At 48.3% G+C, this 20,238-nt stretch overlaps 1 protein-coding gene across 6 annotated transcripts in view; it reads left to right on the top strand.

Moving 5' to 3' along the window:
* The window catches only part of prkcz (protein kinase C, zeta), a 113,393-nt gene that overhangs the window by 63,481 nt on the left and 29,674 nt on the right, over positions 1 to 20,238 (top strand). For 5 of the 6 annotated variants that reach the window (XM_049017845.1, XM_049017843.1, XM_049017849.1 and 2 more), the window contains one exon: positions 15,083 to 15,168. In XM_049017845.1, coding sequence (XP_048873802.1) covers positions 15,083 to 15,168 — 86 coding nt within the window. Of the gene's footprint in view, positions 1 to 4,545; positions 4,763 to 15,082; positions 15,169 to 20,238 lie in introns of those variants that run through there. The other variant, XM_049017847.1, reaches the window with a different exon arrangement.

Raw genomic sequence — 20,238 nt, 5'->3', positions numbered from 1 at the left:
ACATTAATGTCCGAGGTCCCTAGTGAGTAACGCACACAGATCAAAAGAGGCCTGGAGGTGGGACTCAGCAGGATGTTCACGGGTGTGTTGCTTAGCATAACCGTTGCAGGAGAATGAGCAACGCTGGCAGCCAAATAATGACCTGTTGTCCATATCTAACTTGTATGCATACAGTGATGTATACATGATGAACAGCTACAATATCGAGATACGCCCAAACCGGCTTGTGGTTCTGGTCCCAAATGCAAATGCAGGTTGAAGCCAGGGGGTACATCACACCTGTACAGTTTGCTGAACTTAATAGTCTACGTTTCAGTCCGCTGATACTGCACCAGGCTATACAAGGCTGGCCTGGCTATGTGGCACCACCTGCGAATGTACGATATGTGTGTAGTACAAATGCATTCACTCTATAGTATATTGTTTAACCGCTCTGTACCAATATTAATATGCATGCTGTGCAATTCATGACACATACACCAAACATTCGTAACATTAAAACCATTGACCTGTGAAGAGAATAACATAGATTATCTCACTACAGTGGCACCTGTCTAGGGTGGCCTGGTCTGATGAGTCACATTTTCTTTTACATTGTGTGGATAGCCGGGTGTTGGGGCGTGATTTACCTGGGTAAGAGATGGCACCAGGATGCACTATGGGAAGAAGGCAAGCCGGCAGAGGCAGTGTGATACTCCAGGCAATGTTCTGCCGGGAAACCTTAGGTCCTGGAATTCATGTGGAACTTTCTTTGACACCTACCACCTAGCTAAACATGCAGACTAAGCACACCCTTTAATGGCAACGGTATTCCCCAGTGTCGGTGGCCAGTTTCAGCAGGATAATGCGCCCTGCCTCATTTCAAAAGTTGTTCCGGAATGCTTTGAGGAACATTGAAAAGAGTTCAAGGTGTTGACTTGGTCTCCACATTTCCCAGATCTCAATCCTATCAGGCATCTGTGGGATGTGCTGGACAAAGAAGTCCGATCCGTGGAGGCCCGACCTCACAACTTACAGCATCTGCTGCTAATGTCTTGATGCCAGATACCACAGGACAGATCTTGTGGGCTCCAAGCTTTGATGGACTTAGCTCCAACTTAACATTAAAAAAAGAAAGAAAAGAAAAATAAATGGCTTAGTATTTAGGCCTATGTCTTATTAACCTTTTTATTTGTTTATACGCAGTTACCTTGAAAAATGCCACCAAAAAAATCCCAAATCCCAGAGTCACTTGACCACTGTATACCTGTTGTTGCCACGGTGATGTATCCTTAATCCCAAAATCCATTTCATCTGCCTTTGTTGATCTGAAAGTTTAGCTGTACATGCAGGATTGCTTATAATGAATGAACTTCACAACTGAAAAGTTTTCAAATCACCTTTGGAATTAGAACATTTCTACAGATGAATATTAAATCTGAATTTTAGAAATATGCCGACTGTAGACGTAGCAGAACTATACGAAAACAACACTCCCAATTGGGAATATACCTCTAGTTTTCCTATATAGGATCTGGGCCATGGGCACCTGGAGGCCTGTCTCATCCATTTTCCCATGATAAGAAAAAACCTGCCTGTTCTCAGTTATAGGCAGTAATGAAAGCTGAACTATATCAAACAGATTATTTATCCTCTGTGCATTTAATACAGCAAATCTTACCTAGAGAGCTCATCCCACGCCAAGGTACCAAAACTCTTTGTGTCCTTCCTCACGTCTCCATCTGCTTCTGCCTTTACATCTTAGTGTAACAGTACCGGAAAAGTGCGTCTAAAAACCCAAGGAGACCGCTTTGATTATTCCCCCTCAACTTGCGATAGACTTTCCTTGAGACTCTTCTTTCACGATTTGCTGTTCTTCTCCCCTTCATCGCGCCGTTCAATTAACCGAGAGCCGAGCGGCGGTAGGTGCCAAAAATCCCTTTCGGAAGCACCTACAGCTGAACGGCGACACATCCAGCCAAGGAAATAGATGTTATTTTCGAGTAGCAATGTGCTGACAGGTCTGTAGCAGTTGTCGCATTTATTGGGGAGGGGAAAGCGGGGGATGGTAAACCAGATCAGCCTGAACTGCAAAACATTGCAGGTCCTGGGAAAGATTTTTCTGCCATGCGGACAAGAATAGTCTCTAGTGGCAAACTTCAAGATATATGAAAAGCAGGAAGGGTACCTTACCCACTGCACTGCGTTAAAAGGCAGTGCTATTAGGCCACACGTCAGTATAAATCTCTGAATCAAGGTGACAGTTAGACTTTTAGAGAAGAATACGTGTAGAGGAGTGCTGAAAGTACGAGTGCTGCAGGAAATCGGGAGGAAAGAGAAGCTATAGATGTGAACATGTAGTCAGTGTAAGGAAAGCTTGTAATCCTTTCATGAGCCAATGGAAGGTAGGAGACTGAACAAAACTCCTATAGAAGCGAGTGAGTTTGGACAAAAAAATGAACCAGTATACGTGGGTACAGACAGACTTAGAGGCTTGTGGAGGTGCTGAATCTCATACGATCAAGCAACGACCACAACAGGATATATGGCAGGAATAACACTGGCTACTGAATCCCCCACACAGACGCAACTAGCTGATGTTTCTCTGCTGTCTTGGATCAGCAGTAATTCTGTGTATTAATGGAATCGTATTAGCGGGTGATTATCTTTGTCGCTCGGATAATGGTCTGAAATTAGCAGTTTGTATCTGCAAACTTTATTTTTTTTCTCTTGTAAACAGGAAGCAGTTTATAACTGACTCCTGAATGACATCGGTAGTTGGGAATAATTTGCTCATTAATGACGAATGCCAGTTATTTTATTGAAGGTGCCACAGGAAACAGTATGGCATGCATGCTACTAAAAATGCCACAATGAGCTCCTTTTCCTGCGCACTCCCATGCGGCGACAGTGTTCTCATGTAGGCCAGTGTTTCTCCTGTATAACATGTGCTGACATTTTGTCTCTCTGCCAGCTTCAGTGGATCACTTGTCTTCTGGAGGAACATTTTATACGGGCACCAAACAATGACATAGCGTCATTTAGCTGTCTAGTTCAGGTCCATCCCTGCAAGAGGTTCGGATTTACTTGAGTTTTGGGTCTGCTGTCTTCCTGTCACGAGATCGCACAAAATTCCTTTGGCATCACGCGTGTGAATGCTGACTGTACTTTAGCTCCATGTGAATTGTTGCACTTGATCGTGCATTCGGAGCACTGTGATGTGAGCGGGTTACAGAGGGGAAAGAAATGTTCATCGAGGAGCAAACGAATGCACAGTTTGAGGCTCCTGTCTCCCATCGCCTAGGTGTGTGTGTGAGAGAGAGTGAGTGTGAATGTGTCTTTATGTGTGGGATAGTGTGTGTGTTCATGAGTGAGAGTGAGTGAATGTGTCTTTATGTGTGAGATAGTGTGTGTGTTTATGAGAGAGAGAGTGTGAATGTGTCTTTATGTGTGTGTGTGAATGTGTCTTTATGTGTGGGATATTGTGTGTGTGTGTGTGTGTGTGTGTGTGTGTGTGTGTGAGAGAGAGAGAGAGAGAGAGAGAGAGAGAGAGAGAGAGAGAGAGAATGTGGCTTTATGTTTTGGGGGTACTGTGTCTCTCTAGCTGTGTATGTGGGAGAAACTGTACCAGTCGGTGCAAAGATGGCGAGCCATTTTGCTTGTCTTACCGCCACACTGTTTGCAGGAATTCGCTTATCTCCGCCCGTACTGACTCAAGCATACAAACGCCGTCCTGCCCTCAGAGTGTCGCCAAGGTCACGCAGGCACGCGCCTGACTGCCTGTTTCCCGGAAACGCTTCTCTCCGCCGCTGTATGCTCATCACAGCTTTCTAATTTCCCCTGCTAGGATTATGTAATCCACCTAGTTATGGAAACACCTGGTTTTATACTGCAAATCATGCGCATTCTGCGGTTTCACGGTTTGCTCTCGTTGCTCGACTGTCAGAAGTACCTGTGCGGCCGTGAGTGTGAAGATGTGCAATATATTTTAAAATAACGTGCCGTATATTTTCCCAAGTGTGTTGCTGGTGATTGAAAACAGTAAATTTAATCTAGCGACAGGTGCTAAGGTAGCCCAAACAGCTGTTTGACAGGAGCTGCAGGTCGTTCTTCACTGTGTAGCCCTACGTATAGGATGGTCTATTTTCTGAAGATAAAAATGGATGAAGGCACATGAAGAAATGTAGGCGCTGTCTGCTTCTTACCGACTTGGTACGTTCCAATATCCAGAAATAGTTCATTTTCTCTATTTGGAAAGATACGTTTTAACGCTGCGTTGTTGGCCGTGACACTGAATGCTAAGGGCTCCATCTAGCGGCCAGATGGTGTCACTGCATCCACCGTGCAACGGTAACAAATCTGTCTCGGGGTTTTTTATCGAAGCTGATGGTTAAATCCAACGGTGATGCACGAAAGTGGTTTTAAAAATTACGTTAGCAATGACCGGAGCTGACTTCCAGACCCCTTCCCCCTTTGTTTACAGAAAAGGAGAAGCTGCTGTCATGGGCTGGCAGGGTGGGGGCAGATTGAGCATGCTCAGAGCGGGTCTGAAGTGTGTGTGTGTGGGGGGGGATGTATCCTGCCAGACTGCCATCGAGAGGCAGCTCCACGTGAGGGTGGGGGGTGGAGAGATGGAGGTGGACGACAGCAGCAGTCGGGAACAGAGCGCTTCTCGGGAAGAGACACGCGTTGCCATGCGAGAGCATCCATGAGCGGAGTAGCAGAGAGCCGCCGCCCGCCTCCGTGATGCTGCTGACGCTGGTCTTCTACCTGCGCCTTAAAGGTAGGGGCTCGCCCATCCGCAACACCTGATCTTTTGGGGGGTGGGGGTGCTTTAGGGTGGTGGTTCCTGTAGGGTGTGTTTATGCAAAGGGAGGCTGGTTGACGTTTTTTTTTGCACGCAGAGCCGTGCAGGTGTCTCTGTCTTCCCCGGCGATGGCAGCGCTGTTTGCGGGTCCTGGAGGGGGGGCTCGGGCGTTAGTCTATAGCGGACAGGTTCGGGGCCGGTGCTGTGCCTTGCGTCTCCCTCAAGGCGGTACTGGGCAGTGAGGCAAGACCATGTATAAGGTGACCGATGGCAGGACAGAAACGTGTGGCGACGGCGGCTGAAGCAGCGCTGCCTCCAAAATAGTGGCCGTGTTGAGTCTGGAGGGCGTCGGGATGAATGACCCATTGGGGTCACCATTGGTCCTCATGGGGTGCTGCGATATCGGTTCCCCGATTCCCCCGTGTGCGGCGGCGATGGTCCAGTTCAGTTGTGCACCATAAGCAGTGTTACGGCAGCGTGGATATTATAAATTAAACCCCGATTCTTTAATGGCCTGGAAGGGTGTTTTTTTTTTGCTAAATATTTCTTCCATTTGTGCATACTAAGCCAACGTCCTCCTACTGTCCTTCATGTTCTCTATCTCATACAGATTTATTTGCGCTGGTTGAGTTTATTTTGTCACTCGTTAAACTGGGCACGTAATTAACCCCCATTTCCCCCCAATCGATCGCCACATTGCTAGTAGTTTTCATGCGGTTAGAGTGTTAACCTGTTTAATTATTTTTGGTCCGCTGTCCCCTCTCAGAGAACAGTACCCTGCTTGACTTTGTTCTATCTTTCACTTCTCTGCTCCCCCGGGCTTGCATCCAGGCTCCTGCTCCACAGCTCCTAAAATCAGATCACAAATCCGAACCGTAGCCTCACTTTGTTTCTGGATAATTTTGCAATAAGGGGGGTTTGTGTTGGAGAAGCATTTTTTAAAAAGTAGTTTTGTTTTGCTTTATGACCGTTTTTATGGTTGCATTTTAGCTGCGTGGAAGGATCTAATATATGACTTACATTTCTCTTAAGTGCTGCTTCCGTTTTTTTTTACTGGGGCATTTCTCGAGGTCACATCAGCAGTGTGCTTTTAGTCACAAATCTTTAACCACTACACCACCTGCTGCCCCTCTGTTCCCTCCCCGTACCCTGTCATTTCCAGTATTAATCCTCCTCGTTAGCAGGCGGCCAAATGGCTGCTTCCGTTGCCAGGTGCCGTGTCGTTCTCCTGTATCACCGTGCCCCCTGTATCACACATTGTGACAGCAAACCCGCCGCTCACGCCCACGCTCTGGAATAGTGAGCGGTGCAGGAAATGGCTTCAGGAGAACGGGACAGATCCTGTTCGGTGCTTCCGATGAGCGTGAAAGTGCATCGGGGGGTTATAAATGCACACATAACCGTTAGGCGGGTAGCAACAGCCGGCTATATTTCGCATTTCCTTGATTCTCGAGTGCTCAAGGTATGTTTCTAGCAAGAACTGGGAACCTTGGGAAATAAAGCTGATATCAAGCACTTTCCCGTTTGTTTGTTTGCTGTCCGGCTGCGCAAATGTTAAAGACCGAAACGGGAGATGCTTTGGTTAATATCCAAAAATAGCGCCACAGCACCAAACTGCAAGGCGCCTTACCCTTAAGAAGGAGTAGAGGTAGGCGAGCTTTTGTTCTAAAAGTGAAGTGTCTCTGGCCGTGTTGGGGTCTCCTGGGACCCGGGCTGGGATGCCTTCATTGGCTGGAATTGCACGTCGCATCTCCCATTGGATCACAAGCTGCTGTGGTATGATCCGCATTGCTTAAAGTGCTCAGGGGCAGTTTTGCACAGAGACATTTGCATAGTTTGCACTCTTTCCATTCCTCCTCTTACCGTAAACTCTTCCTTGCTCAACCTGACCGGCAGTCGCTCTTGTAACAATTAACAAAATTGGGAAATAAGTGAGAGGCCATTACTGCCCCCCCAGGGATGGTTTTTGGTTTACTAGCGTCCTCAGATTATCATGTTTGTATTATAGTGTGACTTGAACTTACAATGTCATGGTTAGAGGTCACGTGACTTGATGGTTATGCTTTCCCTGCCCTACCATATGATCTGAAGACACACGTACGCCGCCGCTTCAGTATGAGTGCTTGCGTGAGACACCATGACGTGTGCGATGAGGTAATGTGTGTGTGTGTGGGAGGGGGAGTGGGGGCTTTACAGCATTGACCCAGATAAGAAGCAGCGAGTGTGGAGTCACCATGTTGCTGATTTCCGAGGCTGATAGGGCTCCACTTTCCTCCTTGCGGTGCTCATCATAGGTGGCCAGGGACATTTAAGCCACCCCAGCCACGCTGAAGCAGGGAGCAGCGCCACCCGATGGCATGGCAGTGGGGCAGCCTCTGAGGCGGGGGGAGGAGGGGCCACGTGCCGCTCTTCAAGTTACACCCACAGCACGTTCCTTTCCTCCAGGTCACGTATCATCTGTGCCTAAAGATGGTCATTTTGCTGGTAACCTGCCCGGTGCTTATACCGGGAAGCACATTATGCTCACTGTGCTACCTGCTGCCTGATGTTCTGATGGTTGGGAGTTGCTGACAGGCCTGGGAAGGCTGGAGAGCGGTGACAGGGCAAGCCTGTGAGGAACACGGGCGTACATTTTCTCTGGCTGACTGAAGGGGGCGCTCTACTTGTGAAGACTAACTTGTGAAACCTAGAATGGATCTCAAGCTGTTCTCTCCGAGGAATTCTTTCTAGCCGGGTTCGTCTTCAGTCTTGGAGTTTGCTTAAAACCTAAAATTTCGGTAGAAAATCAATATTCAGGATTTCCCCCCATAAATAGCATGTTAGGAGAATGGGGGGGGGGGTGTTTCTTGTGCTGCACATTTTAAAATCTTCATCTTCTTTATGTGATCATCACAGCGGTTTCATTCACCGCTCACTTATCTCAACAAAAGCAAATTCTCTGGCAGCAGAGAACCAAAGGTTGTTGGTTCAGATCCCACTAATGGGTAAGTTGTGGTGGCCTCGCTGAAGACGCTTAACCTGAACTGCCCTCTGGCTGTAAGCGTGGCTTCGTTTTTCAGTTCAGTCTTTGGCTTGTTACTCTGCATTCTATTATTCTGCTTAAATTTCCTTTCATTAAACGCCGAGAGGTGCCTGTGTGCGTTCCCGAGATCCCACAGCGTGCCCGCATCTTCCTAGCGGGATGCCAGCCGGCACCAGGAGTACGGAAATGAGTCAGGATTACGTAATGGTGCAGCGTGAAGCCGGTGGCTCCCGGCCTTTTAGGAGCCTGGGGTAAGTTCATAGCGTCTGCCTGCTTTTAAATGGCGGGAAGGACCCCCAAGGCGCGTGCCTCCGTCTCCTGGCAAAGCAGCCGTGTATCTTGGTATTATGTTTTTCTCTGCCGTTCCTTATTTGGCTCCAAGCTCCAAAAATGGGCCAAAGCCAAAGGCTCGTGCCCGAGGGAACACTGTAAGAGGTCAGTGCTTTCATGGTGCACCAGTCCGGAGTAGGGACTGCTTCTCTGTGAGTTTTTGAAGCCGTTCTACACCACCAATAAGGTCTCTCAGAACTGCCCTGTGGTCGTCTCACTCTTTAACCTCGTACAATGCGTGAATGCGTCTTCATTTCAGGCCTGCCATTTCTCCTGATGTGTAAATGTGCTTTTAACAGATAGACAGACCGCAGAGGGATGGAGTAAACTAATTGGTGACCTCGCTAAGCATGGAACTGGAAGCCTTGTTTTTCCCAGCACCAGTTGGCTGTCTCTTCTCGGTCCTGATGTTGATGTGGTGGGATAGTATTGATTGGCCAGTGTGGAGAGGGAATGGCATCCAATAACATATGAAACTGGGCAGCCTGTACTTCACCTCGTCTTAATGACCCTGCGGATGCATCATACTGTATGTTTTGAAAGAGGGAGAAGAAGTTCATAATGTGTCTGCAGAATTATGTGTTTTGGGCTGGACCCTGGCATTTTACAGGGGCCCCTGAATAGATAAAATTATATCATGTGAGGAGCCCAAGGTTACATTTTGTCAGAGGGCCCAGAATTTGCAGCTCCAACCCCAAGTGGAGATTCCTGGCAGACATTTCTGTCATGCCTGTTTCTGAGCAAGCGATCACAGCAGGACTGTAAGAGGGTGTGTTTGAAGCTGCACGATTCATCCCCTGCTCAGATCCTCTGCAGGAACCCACATCTGTCTCTCCGGATTCTATACTACCTAAGCGCCACTGTGGCCAGGCCGACCAGCAGGCCCCCATGCCGTCGTGGAGTGGGTGTCACGGACAGTACATTGGGGTCACAGTGTGCCACCTGGAACCAGGATGCAGTGCTGGTCATGTGCTTTTACTACGGCCCCCAGTGCTTTGAGTCGTTCCTGTTGTTCGTCTTGTAAAAATAAGCGCAAATATTGACAACCTCAGCTTTTAAAGGAGGACGTGATATATTAAGGTGACATATTGCAGGCTGTTCTGTTCCCGCTTCTTTGTCTGAGGGCTTGATGCACAGCTTCTGAAGGTCTAGACCCTCCAACTCGAAAGAAACAGTCGTAGCGATTCAGCATGCGTGTGACTCACTGGGGCAGCCGCCCAGGTGCTAAGCCTGCCTGCGGGAGCCAGACGAGTGACAGGCGCTCGTTATAATAGCTTTATGACAGTTACAGTGATGTCGTCACACACACGAGTGAGCTAACGTGAAGTGGCACGCGGGAGTGCGAGCGGGAGTGCGGCGGGTGCGTTCGGTGCTGCAGCGTCGTACGCGGTTGATCCCCACCATGCTGGGGAGGACGGGGAGCGTGGAGAAATTTGGGTCGCCATGGAAACGGAGCTACTTGATATGGATCCCCTCTTGCCTCGGGAGGGGATTGGGGGGGTGGGGGGTGGCAGGAGTTAACAGGATTATATCGCGATCTGAAGGACGGGCACGATGAGGAACAGGGTTCTCGCTTCCCTCGTTAGCTTGGGGCAGGCCTTTTGGGGCCCCTCGACGCCCCCCAGTGGAGGGTCCAGACTGGGACGACCTTCGTTCAAGCCCGGTGAACCACAATGACCAGACCCCTGGGCTTTTCGGGGGGGGGGGGGGGGGGGGGGGGGAATCAGCTGAAGTGGTTTGATGGAAACAAAATCACATTGAAAGTGGATTTTATGACTAAATTTCTCAGACCGAGTTTACAATTAAGTGTCGTGCTGTATGGAATGTAGACCAGGTAAGGAAATATCATTATTTAGTGAACATTTTTATTTTTATTAATAAATATGGCATAATAATCATTTCCCTACAGAAAGGCATTAGTGAATTTTACCGCTGAAGGAGGTTTTTTTAATTTCAGATATTGCAGAAGGTCAAAAAAGGCTTTTTAATGCCCCACCGGTCCACTTTAAATTCAGAATATTATGCACTCATGAAGGTGTAGGATGCAAGAGAAAACCTTAACACAGTTTGAACGTTGGTGCTGTGTTAAGGTTATTTCTAGGAAACAGCGTATGAAAAGAATGATAAAATACGTACAAGACTGATTGTTTTCGTTAAATTGATCACGTTCCCTCTGTGTGGTGCGTGTCACATTTGTTGACAGTTCCATTGGACAACGCAGCTGCATTCAGAGAAGCCTCTATTTTCCATTTTGGTTCTGTTGCCATGGTAACAGCAGGACCAGCCGAGCAGGCGCTGGCTGTGCCCCCCGGGTCTTGGTATTGACAGAGGGGATTGTGGGATTGAGTGCCGCCACTAAGGCGGGTTATTGAATTATCGCTGGGGAAGCCAAGAAGCGAGAGAGGGGCCTTGGCTTCAGCCTTGACACTGCCAGCTCCCATGGCGACGAGCGGAAGATAGCGGAAGGTCGGGCCAGGACGGGGCGCTCGGCAGGCAGGCGGGCAGCTGTGAGCGGCTTCCTGTCCGTCTGGGGGGCGCTGGCTCCGACTCGAGTGAGATAACCGCTACATGAAGTTCTGCATAAACGGCGATGGGCCTGCGGATGAACCGGGAGTTTAGTGACAGTGCCTCACATGTTTACACTCTCATGGCCCCTCAGTGTTCTGCTTTAGCATCTGAGGCTGTTCAGCTGGTCCTGGACCTCAGACAGGCTGCCTGCTTTCAGCTCTGCTCTGCTCTTATCAGTAATTGTCCCCAAAAAAGGGAAATAACCAAGGTCTAAGGAACAGACACTACCGGCAATAACTTTATGTGTGTTTCTGAGTGTGTGTGTTCATGTATGATTTTTATTTACTTTTTGACCATCTCTTCTGCAGCATCAGGGAGCTAAAGCACACTTCTCACCGCGGCCATTACCATCCGAGGTCACATGGTCACCATCAATGTGACTAAGCAGGGTCATGGTGCAGACAAGAAGATGCCCTTCATGGTGTCTCGGTCTGTGTGAGTGTGTTTGTCCCTGAGTGTGAGCGTGCGTGTGTCTGCGAGTCTGTGTAGTGTGTGTGTGCGCAAGTATCCCGATTAGTTTCTGCTTGCAGTCGCGGTCCTCTGCATCTCCACGGTGAGCTCAGCCTCCGCTTAAGGAGCTATCAGCAGTGCATCTTCATGCATATGACCTAACACTTATGTACGGTTTCGTTTATCTCTCTGATGATTCCCCAGACTAGCTGTCTCTGTCAGCCATTATTCGCTTTCATTAGACCTGATAGCACAGTCATCTTCTTAGAAACTTGTGACTGTAATTGCTCTGTTTCCCGATCATCAGAGCATCTTATTACAGTGGCTGAAATTGCATTGTGATGACTGTGTCTCGGCGATAATGAATTTACAGGCCTTTTTTCATACCGATTTGTGAGCTCTCCACTTCTGAATGTTATTATGCAGGTGTTGGGGTTAGTTACCGTTAACAAGAAATACAAGCAGTTTCGGAGTCAGTGTCTGGAAGGTCGCTGGTTCGAATCCCACTGCTGGCCGAGTAGTCATTTCGCCGTTGTGCCCTTAAGCGAGGTCCATAACCAAAAAAAGCTCAGGGGGTGTGGAAAGATGCCTGAGCTCTGACCCCGGGCTTTGATCTCACCGGTGTGTGTGTCTGTCACACAAGATGGTATATGAAAAATGCAAAGAATTCCAATTTGCTCAATCAGTGGTCAGTGAAGTATCATTAGCATCAATATATTTTGAGTGATAACCAAAATGTGGCAAGCTGCAAATGTTTGGGGTAGGGTTAGGCAGTGTCTGATTTAGGGTTAATCATTGGATTTGGGGGGGGGGGGGTGGGTCCTTTCCAGGTAATTTTGCAAAGAAAATCAAGAGGGGTTTAAATCCATTATATTTCCATGTGCCTATATTTGCGGTATTTTGAAATCCTCGTTTTTCTCAGCTGATTTTGTCGGCGAGGTGTGGCTGTGTGTGGATGTCGGTGTTGGCCTTCGCTACTCAGCTGTGCAGGAGACGTTTCATATTGTTGCAGTTGAACCCATCTGTAGTATCGATTACTTTACTGGGAAGCTCCGGGAAAGAATGCTTCTCAAAGGCAGAGTAGCCAGACTCTTACCGGGACCCGTAGCTGAACATTAGCCGACACACTACATGATAGCCACTGCTATTGTAGTAGTGCAAGTGATGTATGTCTGCAGTGAGAAGGGGCTGAATATTGCGATTTAAGTAGCTTTGATTATGCTGGGATCGTGGCTCCGCTCCTGTTACAGCCGATTAGCTAGTTCCCGGCTTTTGGGGTCCTCTGTAAGGCCCCACTCCACTCATTCATAGCAACATTTTATCACAGTCTCCAAGAATAATGAGACCAAACCAGCCAGCTCATACGGATTGTCCTGTTTGAGCTGCAGATTAATTTAACTCATTAATTCTCCATCAGTTCAATCAAACAATTGCGGGTTTTCAGTTCCATTTCAGATCAGTGCAGTGACCCAATTTCCAGTGAAAACGATCAAATTGGCCTTTTTTTATTTCCTGTTGTTTTTTTGGTAATAAAATATCGAATTGTATTCTTTGATCTATAATGGAATGTGGACGAATGTTTGCTCTAATTCAATATAACTCATACTGATTTGGTATTTGTGTAAGGACAAGGCGGCTAACTTAGCTGGTTTGCACACTTAACGAGTGTAATCATGGTTGTAATGTTGTAAATGCTACAAGTGAACATGTTAATGTTACAGTAATGTAGTGATTAACAGCATGAGCCTGCAATGCCAGACACTCCTGATTTAAGTCCCAGGAGGGGTAGTAAGTATCAGTGGGTAAGAGCTGTTAGTCTCCCTGAATGTGAGTGCAGGGTAAAACCACTATAAGGAGCGGAGGATATCACGTGCAAGCGGTAGCTGCCAGCTTTGTGATCTTACCAGAGACGTCAGGTCCGCCGGTGGACACACTGATAATATTTATATATATTTTAATATATTTTTAATGTGCAGGTCTTTAAGCTTTTCTGTCTGGTTGTGTACTGATAAGGCAGCCTTTCCTCTGAAAACGTGTTGAGAAAGTTTTGTGTTTTTATCTCCGTGCTTCCAGCGTAACGCTTATTTATTATTTATTTACTCACTCACGGCGCCGTGATTTATTATTCAGCTGGACGTACAGGCGGATACTCAGGTTTTGTTCCCCCGCTCGCCTCCCTGAGCCCTTATGCAGTTGCGGCCTTGGTCTGAGGTCCAGAAGTTTCCGTTTGCTAAGATGGGCGAGTGGTGGCGGTCTGGATTTGCTCATGGCCTTGTTCTGCCAGCAGAGCGAGGGCAGCAGTGATGGGCAGCGCCTCCTTAAGCCTGCCAGCTCATTGGCCCATCCGGGCGAGTGGAGTGGCGATGGGCGGGGACTCATTGAGCTTGTCAGCTCATTGGCCCATCTGGGCAAGGGGAGTGGCGATGGGTGGGGCTTCCTTGAGCCTGCAAGCTCATTGGCTTAACCGGGCATCACCCAGGCACGCTCTCTTCCTCCCTCATCCCTCTATTCTGTTTCTTCCTCAAACGACATGGTCGAAGGGGGACTAATTGATTCCTCTGGCTCAGGTTCAGAAGCGGGAACATGTAGGAAGTCGAGATCAAAACACCTTGAATCTCGCCCTGTCCTCTTTGATTTATCACTGGGGAGTCTAGCAGGCCATCCCTCCCCAGGGGCCTATGCACCTTACCATTATTTTCTTTTTTTATCACAAAGCTTTTTGGGTCAAATGTTTCAGTCATGGAAGCGGCATCAGCTTCAAGGCAGGGTCTCAAGCATTTGATTAACAGGCCATTCTCTGAACCCGCTGTGTCCCCTCCAGTGACAAGTGCTGGTGGGTGGACTATGCTCCCCACGTTGGGGGAGGGGAGGGGGGGGGGACACAGCTCCCAGACTGTGGGACACTAAATAAACAATCTTTCTTTTACGGGTGCTTCTTCGCTCCTGCTCAGTGAAAGCCCCCCTACATTCTGATTTCTTGGGGGGTGGGGGGGTGGGGGGGTCTCGAGACAAAAAGTTTGAGGATCACTGACTCAGACGGAGCAGGTCTCCCTGCTTGGGCGGCTCTCCTCAGGTGATAAACGAGGACAGTCATGTGACCTCTGGTCCTGATTAGAGCAGATCGATTCCTGCCGCCGCGCTCCTCCTCTTCAGTGCTGACTGATGGGCCGCGGGGCCGTAATCCCATCCTTTATTATCCGCCTGGCTCTCTCAGTACTCTGGAAGAGCTCGCAGCATCCCTCCCCCCTGGCTTTCCGCCTCGGTATTGGGCTCCCCTGCCTCACACCAGGTGCGGCCGGCTGTCAGTCACAGGTAATCATCTGTCTGCGCGATCCAGTGAGCTTTGATCATCGCTTTACTTCCGTGTGGTCTGTGTCTCGCACGTTTAATGGGCTTTCGTCGGGAGATAAAGGTTATTTTCTGCTACAGTCATCCCTCCTGTCACTCATTATTCTCGTTCCGTTCTTGTGCACTCGTGAAATGTCGCCCTCATGCGTGAAGTGGCTACGTTTGTGTTACATGGGTGCTAGGAAGGGCTTCAGCCGACAGGTGGCGCAATGGAACTTGGCCGCTCGCATAGCACGGATCGTCTGGACTGACACTGATGCTTTTGTCGATGTGGTACGGCCACGGAGAGCAATAAATGGTTGGTTTTTACTGCCTTGGCAAAGCCTGAGATCACAGACATTATGTGGTAATAAAGCTGTTAGGTTTAGATGGGCAGCAGGATGATGGGGTGCACTCATTGTGTGTGTGTGTGTGTGTGTGTGTGTGTGTGTGTGTGTGTGTGCGGGGGAAGCCCACATAATTAACATCTGATCGCACCATTTCGTTACATTCAGTGAATCTGTACCTGTCTTTTCTCCACGATCCATAAACTGGACTTGCTGTCCGGCTGCTTTACTCACGTTAATCGTCTCTCCTAGAATCGATCTACCGCCGCGGCGCCCGAAGATGGAGGAAGCTCTACCGAGTGAATGGGCACCTATTCCAGGCCAAGCGCTTTAACAGGGTGAGTAATGTCCTGGGGGAGGGGGGGGGGGGGTAACCTAATGATATTAAGATGCGTGTGCACAGGATGTGTGTCTGATGCCTGTTGGCACATGTCAGCTCCCTCTGCATGTTGTGGGGGAAGCTAGGGTCCAACAGAATGTACTGTTGATTGCTATGTAGCCTTTTTAACTTGTGTGTTAATTGATATGTATTCTGCAAGTGTTTGTGGCCGAAGAAACAAAGACCCATCTGTACTGCGCCTGTTTTCTGTCCTTGTGTGTCACCTGATGCTGTGTTCTGGCGCTCGTACAGTGGGCGAATGAGGAGCCACACACCCGTCACTAGGCAGGCTCGCCGGTCCTCAGTCGCCGTGGGTCTGATACATTATTCAGAAGATTGAGGCCTGTTTCACAGCTCCATAGGTTTGGCCCACATTCCCACACTTAGCATGGAGCTAAATGGGGAGGGGATCTTTGGGAACCTGAGGCAATATTCCATGGACATGTCCCCAAGCCTGAAAGCGCAGCCTCTACAGAGTACACCTACTGTCTGTGCCGTCAAGCTACAGAGCTATTCCCGGCCCCAGTGAAGTTTGTCCCAGCCCTGATGCAGCCTCTGCACCTACTGTAGAAGCTACTGTCATTGTGCAAATATAAAGTAGATGTATGTCATTTTATGTTAGATGCTGTGTCCTCCCCCTGTCACTTTGCACTGCCTTTTCTCTTTGTCACTCTTTGCTGCTTCTTCACTCATTTTGTGCTGCTTCCTCTCTGTGTCAGTCTCTGCTGCTTCCTCTCTGTCAGTCTGTGCTACTTCCTCTCTGTGTCAGTCTTGCTGCTTCCTCTCTGTCAGTCTGTGCTACTTCCTCTCTGTGTCAGTCTTGCTGCTTCCTCTCTGTCAGTCTGTGCTACTTCCTCTCTGTGTCAGTCTCTGCTGCTTCCTCTCTGTCAGTCTGTGCTACTTCCTCTCTGTGTCAGTCTCTGCTGCTTCCTCTCTGTCAGTCTGTGCTACTTCCTCTCTGTGTCAGTCCCTGCTGCTTCCTCTCTGTCAATCTCTGCTTTTTCCTATCTCTGTCACTTTGTGCTAGTTTCTCTCTCTGTCACTCTGTTCTGTTTTCTCTCTCTATGTCACATTGTACTGCTTCCTCTCTCTATGTCACATTGTACTGCTTCCTCTCTCTGTGTCACTCTGTGCCGCTTTCTCTCTCTGTGTCACTCTGTTCTGTTTCCTTTCTCTGTGTCACTCTGTTCTGTTTCCTCTCTCTGTGTCACTTGTTCTGTTTTCTCTCTCTGTGTCACTTTGTACTGTTTCCTCTCTCTGTGTCACTCTGTGCTGTTTCCTCTGTGTCACTCTGTTCTGTTTCCTCTGTGTCACTCTGTTCTGTTTCCTCTGTGTCACTCTGTTCTGTTTCCTCTCTCTGTGTCATTTTGTACTGCTCTCTCTCTCCCTGTCACTCTGTTCTGTTTCCTCTCTCTGTGTCACTCTGTTCTGTTTCCTCTCTCTGTGTCACTCTGTTCTGTTTCCTCTCTCTGTGTCACTCTGTTCTGTTTCCTCTCTCTGTGTCACTCTGTGCTGCTTTTTCTCTCTGTGTCACTCTGTGCTGCTTCCTCTCTCTGTGTCACTCTGTTCAGTTTCCTCTCTCTGTGTCACTCTGTGCTGCTTCCTCTCTCTGTGTCTCTCTGTGCTGCTTTCTCTCTCTGTGTCACTCTGTGCTGCTTCCTCTCTCTGTGTCATTCTGTGCTGTTTTCTCTCTTTGTCTCTGTGCTCTTTGCTGCCTTCATATGATGGGGTCATGCTCTGTGTTGCCTCTGTATGATGGTTTGCATTCTGTGCTTCTCCTGCATGTCAGTTTATGCCCTGTGCTGCTTCCTCTGCATGTCAGTTTATGCTCTATATGTTGCCTCAATATTCAGTTCAGGGAAGAAAATGTCCCCTGAGCTCAAACTTTGTGTTACTTTAAAAATAGGTTGTGCCTTTTCTTCTCCTTCAGAGTACGCACTATATAGCTATGCCAGCCTTGATCATTCACCTTTTCCCGGATTGTCTTTAAGGATTTCTCAGCCTGCCAGTCGCATCCATCCGCACTCAACGTTCCGCTGCGTTAACCTTATCGCTTGTCCCTGTCCCCGTCCCAGGGAGACCCCTTTACGATGCTGCTGCGTTTTGCCCCATATGGGGGAAGTAGGTCACCGTTTCCTTTTCCTCCCTCAATGACAGGACTTGGTTTAATTTGGTTGTGCAGAAGCCTCTCTGATTGGACAGCTGCTGATGGGAGAGGAAGTCAGGTCTCTGTCTCCAGTGAAGTACTACAGTGAAGTACTAGTGTATTACTCTGTGACCATTGGTGGCTTGATCTCTGTCTGCTCCACCCCCCCCCCCCCCCGATCACCTGCATTCTGCCGCACAGGGATTAAAGACACATTTTCTTCGTATTAGACTCTGTCTGCTTCACATTGGTGGAACAGGACACTTCTAACATTCATTATTAACGTGGGTAAATGTTGTTTGCTTATTGAGGTGACACAGGATGACCGGTTATTAAAGTGTCACGATGGTGAAAGATTTCCCTCAATTTCCAAGCACCCCAAACTACACCAGTCACTGTTGAAGTCGTCACTGTTACGTCTCAGCTGAGACCGATTCATATATTTTTAGCTTTAAGCAAACAGCAGTGAATTAAAATGCAGCGAATTGCTTCCTGAATTGGTACCAGCAGCTTACGTCGGCAAACAGGATTGGTTAAAAATAGTTAAAGGGGCATCTGTAAAAAGACGAGATGGTTAGTATCAGTCTGTAAAGCCCCTGAATGAGTAATTAAGCAGATCATTAGCAGTAAAATAACCAGCCACAGACATCCCTTTAACGAGGGGGGGGGGGGGCCTTTTTATTGTGCCCAGAGCGTTGGTAGTACTCAGCGTGGCTGTTTTCTTATTTTTATGTATTTTATTTATATATTCTCCACTCCCCCCCTCCACAGAAGGTTACTGTGGGATTTGTTCTGATGCATCAGCAGCTGCTGTTAGCAAAACCTTTTCGTTTGTCCTGTTTTTTTTTTCTTTTCTGCCCCTTCATCATAACAAGGGCCTCTGTGCTTCTCCCACGATGTCAATTTTGGTGTCAAGGTTTCCATTTAGGGAGCTTTGGATTCGTGGATTCACATTGCAGCACTGCATTTATACCCGACGGGCTGTGATAACTGGGCCAGTGTGATAGAGGCTTGTCTGTGGTAATAGCAGGCTACCTCCTCGGGGTAGTCAGTTACGCATTAAACACTGTGCTTTTAGGGAAACGAACAAACCGTAGCGCACATGGGTACGAGAGCGGCAGTAATCTGAGGGTAACGCTCGCTGTTCCTGTCTCCTCTCCTCTTCATGTTTTGCTTTATGTACTTTTTTCCTAGCTGGTAATGGCGGAAGCACCTCGTTGTATTCTGCCCCTGTGTGGCCCCTCCAGAGGCTTTTTATTTTGTGCCCTTAACCACTATGCCACCTGCTGGTGTAGTGTAGTCAACACACCATTATACCTACATTAAAGGGTAAGACATATGTCTTTTCCAGATCCTTGTTCCATGTCCCGGCCTGATTCTTCCGGGAGTGCATGGCCCAGGGTGCTGTGCTGGTGATTATTATTGTTATGTTGGCTGGGCTGGCATGGGCCCAAGTGACTAGCGTGGTCCTGAAAGCGGCGTGGACAGGGGGTGCGGCGCCTACGTCCCCCACTCCGCTTTCCCTTCACCTGCTGAGTAGCTGTGGTGTATATCGGCTGGGGATGAACCCAGGCTGAATCTGGGCAGATTCCACGCTCCAGTTTTGGATTTCAGTTGAATGCATGGTTTTGAAGCATGGCACCCCAGCGATGCATTTGGCAGCATCACTCGCATGACGAGCTGCAATGAGCAGCTTTGATTAACAGTTGTGCCGACGTCAAAGCTTTCTCAAAGCGGGGGCTGGGCAACAGCTGATTGTTGGGCAGAAGGTATTTGGATTGTAGATTTTTTTTTCCCTTAAACTGTCCCCAAGAGTAGTTGAGGAATGAATCATCTCTGCAGGGTAAGAGAAACAGATTTTGTATGATGAGGTGAGGGAGTATTGTGATGGATATACTGAGATCTGGCGGTTTTTTCGCTTGCTTATTTTAGCCAGGGGTGAGTCAGTACTTTGGTTAGCATAGAGTGTCCCTGTCACAACACTGCACATCCCTGTTTTTTTGTTTGGCTCAAGGGAAATATTGCCCTCTACAGGCCCATCAGCACCACCACTGCCAGCATGCAGTAATTTCATTTCTCCTGATGATCTCCCATGCAGAGCCAGCTAAGCAAACACGAGGCCGAGGTCCGACCTACACACAACCTGCAATTGTTTCACCCTGACAGTAGGGGGCCTCAGGAATGGAACGACAAAAGTCACTTCAAATCTGTACACAGGAGAAGGGTCTTTGATAGCAAAGGCAGTCAGAAACTCTTTTTGAGGTATTTCTATATCCTGCAATGCAGGCAGGCGTAGATTCTGGGAGAACCTGACCATTTGCTACTCAGTCTCGTGCATCGAGCCCAAATCGCAAAAAGCAACATTTGCTGCGATGGTAATTTTTCAGTTTGCAGGTTTCTGAGCTTCCTGGATGGTTGGGGGTTCCAGCACAAGCGAGTGGGTGGAGTCCCATAGGTGGCACCTTCAGATGTTCCACCAGTACTCAGTGTGCTCTGTCTGTGTGTGTCTGTGTGTGTGATGAGACTCAGTCGGGTTTCATTCTCTGATGTCATCCTCAAGCTACTTTAAATGCTCTAGGATTGTTAGGTGACTGTGGTGATGATTATGATAACAGAAGTGTATTATCAGTTGTTTAAAATCAGAAATCAAGAATTGAAAGCCAAAAAGGCAAAATATGTGAAAAGTAGAGCTAATAGAATTGGCAGCGGCGGGGATCTGGTCTGGGGATCCCGTCACGAAGCCGGATCGCCAGGGTGTGGCGTGGGATCTGTCCCAAAAGCGGGTGGAAGCATAACGTGACCACAGGGTGGAGTAGCACATATGGTGGGCACGTGGACAGTAATCGGTTTCATCACTGTTCTGTGAGGCTGGTATTGCCGCAT

This window comes from Brienomyrus brachyistius, chromosome 6, assembly GCF_023856365.1.
Source record: "Brienomyrus brachyistius isolate T26 chromosome 6, BBRACH_0.4, whole genome shotgun sequence".
Taxonomy (NCBI): domain Eukaryota; kingdom Metazoa; phylum Chordata; class Actinopteri; order Osteoglossiformes; family Mormyridae; genus Brienomyrus; species Brienomyrus brachyistius.
Note: the sequence above shows the minus strand (reverse complement) of the source record. Positions and strands in the feature narration are given on the sequence as shown.